The following is a 3,999-nucleotide window of genomic DNA, read 5'->3' as shown; positions in this document are numbered from 1 at the left end:
AACCTTTGACACGTTTGGCAACGTAGCCTACTTTTTAGATGAATCCTTGCTGCCATATTCAAATGGATGAACCATAGAGAAGGAAGACAGGACAGGATAAAATCCGCCCCGGGCGGGAATCGAACCCGCGGCCTAGCGCTTACAAGGCAGATAGGCAGACGCGCTACCACTACCAATACCCAGGGGGGTGTCAATTAGTGTACGATTTTGAGTTCGTTCTGCGCATGACGTCATACGGTGACAACTCGTGAATCTGAAATCTGAATTTATGTATGATTTTGCTTTGTCACTGGTGTCAGGTGGGTGAATCTGAATTTATGATTTTGCTTTGTCACTGGTGTGTTTTTTGTTTTAATTAATGCGTTTTATCTTTTATAAGTGATTTTCTTGAAGTCTCTCGTCTTTTTTTTTTTTTTACTTTCTATTCAATTTTCTTGTTATTGAATAATGACATTGTCGCTGTCAACACTGAAAAATCTCAAGTGATCATCCTCGACCCTACTGTGCGGTTTGAAAAAAGTGCTTTGCAAGCCCTAGAAGTCAACAATGAGAAGAAGTCAATCTATGAGCCTTGCATACCTGATCTAGCAAGAAGATACAATGTTGAAGAATCAAAATTCCAAACTGTTGTAGGTAGTCAAGCAACGTCATCGTTGCACGGATGCACGGCCGAGCAAGTCTCTCTTCTAAATACAGTGATTTTATATTAACTTGTTGTTTCTTTAACAATGGTTAACTGTGCTGTGTTTGGTTGTAAAAGCAACAACAACAAAAAACTTAAAAAGCAAAGTCCAACTACTGTTAAAATCCAGTACTATACCTTTCCCAAAGATAAACTTATTTGTGCTGAGTGGCTAAAGTTTTGTCGAAGAGCAGACAAAGTAAATACCCAGTATGCCAGAATCTGTTCATTACATTTGCAGAAAGTGACAAACACTGGAAGTTACAGCATAATTTGTTGAACTACTCTCCCAGTGTCTCAAGGAAAATTAAGCCAGGAAGTATTCCATCTTTGAATGGTCCTAAGACCCAAATAATTGCAAAATCTCCTTCTCGGAGAGAGAAAAAGATGAAAGAGAGGAAATTGTGTGAAGACAGGCTTAGTGAGGTGAAGAAAGCCCTTTTTACTTGTGTTGTTTCACCTGAAGTACGTGAGAACACTGAGGAATCTCTGCCAGACAACATTTTGCAATTGGAATCTGAGCCAATGGAAATTGCTACACCAGTAGCTGAGTCACTGTGTGTCACTTTACATGAAGAACTTGAAGTGTATGAGGCAAAAGTACAGTTACTGGAAGAGGAACAGGAGAAGTTGAAGTCTCAAATAATGGAGAAAAATTTGAAAGAAAGTGGTGAGTTTCATTATAAATTTGAATTAGGTTGCATGAAATCCATGGTGTAATGTAAGGAGAGAAGGTAGGATAGGTCATGTTTTTTTTTTTTCTTTTTACTTTCCTTATCCTATAGGAAGGAGAGTAATGTAATCAGGTCGAAATTTCAATGGTCAGTTTTTATTTTTTTATAAGCTGAGAAACAGCTACTTGCCAGAGCTTTATTTGGGGAATTATTTTACAGAGGTTTTTATCTCTTGGAGGGTTTCAGCAGTCATTATATATAAGTTCTGTGTTTTATATATAAGTTACATTATATATAAGTTCTCCTTATCAAGAGGTTTTTATTTAAAAAATATACAAAATAATTATTTAAAAAATTGCCCTGGATTTTCTAATTTGTTGGATTGTATTTTAATTTATTATTATTTAACACAATTTTTTCCTCTTTATTTTTCAGGTAAACATTGGGCTTAAATACTTGAACAATGTTTCACCCCACGGCAAATATTGAAATTAAAAGACCGTCATAGATTAGTAAGGTGGTCTGCTGAAGAAATAATTCAAGCCATGACATTGCACCGCATTAGCCCAAAATGCTACAAATACTTAAGGATGACACTAAAGTACCCTCTACCGTCAAAGTCAACACTAAAGAAGTGGGCAAGGAAGGTAAACTGTGAACCAGGACTCCTTGCGGAAGTTTTACTGGCTATGAAGAAAAACCAACCCACATTAAAGCATAACGAAAATTTAGTTTGCTTATCCTTTGATGAAATGAAGGTGTCGGAAAAAGTATCCTATGACCCAAACACTGATCAAGTTCTTGGTCCGCACAAAATGGTCCAAGTTGTGATGGCCAGAAGTATAGTAGGAAATTGGAAGCAACCAATCTATTATAATTTTGATCAAAGCATGACAGTGGAGCTATTCAAAGAGATTGTTACAGCCCTCTATAAGAGTGGTTACACGGTTGTATCCGTTGTTTCTGATTTAGGTGGGTCAAACCGTGGTTTTCTGAGGGACTTGGGTATAACAGAAACTAAAACTAGTGTTACTCACCCCAATGATGATTCCATGAAAATCTTCTTTTTTGCTGATGTACCACATTTACTTAAATTAGCAAGAAATCATTTTGTAGACAAAGGTTTTCATGTTAATAACGTTCTTGTAAATGTTAATCCCATTCAAGAACTGTTGACTCTTAAAACAGAAGTTACTTTGGCCCACAAACTGTCTACTGCTCACATATGTGTGACTGGAACAGCCAGGCAAAAGGTAAAACTTGCTGCTCAATTGTTCTCCAATAGTGTTGCTATGGCCCTAAAATTTACTGGGGATAACGGACTCCTGAAAAGTGATAACTGGCAAGAATGTAGCAATCTACTGAAATTGTTTAATGATTGGTTTGATATTTTTAATGTGAGAGCAAGACAAATTGATTCAAGGGATACCAAAAAAGCATTTGGTCTTTCCCTTTCTAACCAAAAAATAATAATTATTTCAATGTCTGAGCAAATTCAATCTATGCTTGTTGGGACTCATAAGAGTATGTTGCCTTTTCAAAAAGGCATTCTTATCAGTAATAAATCTTTACTAGGATTGTATGACTTTCTCCAGTCTAAATTCAGTATGCAATATGTGTTGACCTATAGACTGAACCAGGATGTTTTGGAAAATTTCTTTTCGCAAATAAGGGCAATAGGCAGAACATATGATCACCCAAATTCACTAGAATTTAAGTATCGGATGAAGGCTTGTATTTTAAGTAGGAATAGCCAAATTTTGTCATCAAGTGCAAATATCACATTAGATTCTACAGAGAACTTTGATATTCTGCATACTATTCAAAATAGGGAAGCTGATGAGGACAAATATGTGTCAGTAGAGATTTTCTCGCCCTATATTGAAGAACAGGTTACTGTTACTCTTTTTGATGAAGACTGTGAAGAAGAGTTTAGCTTGTGCCCAGAAAATAACAACTCTAACTCTCTAGATTTTATTTCTGATTCTGGTCTTGAGTATTTGGCTGGTTATTTGGCCTATAGAGGCAAGTTCATGGGTATTGAAGGTCTTGGGGAAATAACATCTGGGAATACATTATGTACCACCAGTAACTCTTGGGTAGACTATGTGTCAAATGGTGGTTTGATGAAACCACTGCCAGAATTCTTTGACACCATTAGAAGACTAGAGCATCTTTTCAATATGTACCATGGTGAAAATGAATTAAAAAAACATAAGAATGTCAATAAATTATTGTATGAAAAAATGAGACAGGAAGTAAGCAACCTAGACCCAAGGATTTTGGGGTTATTTATTAGGACCCGGACCTATATAAGAATCAGAAAACTAAATAGTGAAATTCAAACCAGAACTATTCAAATGAAAAGTAAGAAATCACTTTACAAAACTGTATTGTAAATAATGACTGTAAATTGTAAAAATCTGGTGTGAAAATCACACGACTTTCCTTATCCTATCGAATGATGCCTATTTTTATGTTCTATAGTATTGACTTTTACAATATCTCAAACCGTTTAGTCAGTATAGCTAAAAACCGCCAAAAAAACGGTCGAAAAGCGGTCAAATCAGGCGGAAGGTGGCGACCGCTGCTTTTCTAGGTGTCTGAGGTATGATTTCAGGTTTGTCAACTATGTCTTTCCAT

At 36.1% G+C, this 3,999-nt stretch overlaps 1 protein-coding gene across 1 annotated transcript in view; it reads left to right on the top strand.

Moving 5' to 3' along the window:
- The window catches only part of LOC103522108 (golgin subfamily A member 6-like protein 6), a 39,789-nt gene extending 37,899 nt beyond the window's left edge, over positions 1–1,890 (top strand). The window contains exons 6-7 of the mRNA XM_026832456.1: positions 1,275–1,352; positions 1,792–1,890. Coding sequence (XP_026688257.1) covers positions 1,275–1,352; positions 1,792–1,808 — 95 coding nt within the window. The 3' untranslated portion in view covers positions 1,809–1,890. The remainder of the gene's footprint in view (positions 1–1,274; positions 1,353–1,791) is intronic.
- Positions 1,891–3,999: the final 2,109 nt, after the last annotated feature.

The sequence above is a fragment of the Diaphorina citri genome, unplaced genomic scaffold, assembly GCF_000475195.1.
Source record: "Diaphorina citri unplaced genomic scaffold, Diaci psyllid genome assembly version 1.1 scaffold6913, whole genome shotgun sequence".
Classification (NCBI taxonomy): domain Eukaryota; kingdom Metazoa; phylum Arthropoda; class Insecta; order Hemiptera; family Psyllidae; genus Diaphorina; species Diaphorina citri.
Note: the sequence above shows the minus strand (reverse complement) of the source record. Positions and strands in the feature narration are given on the sequence as shown.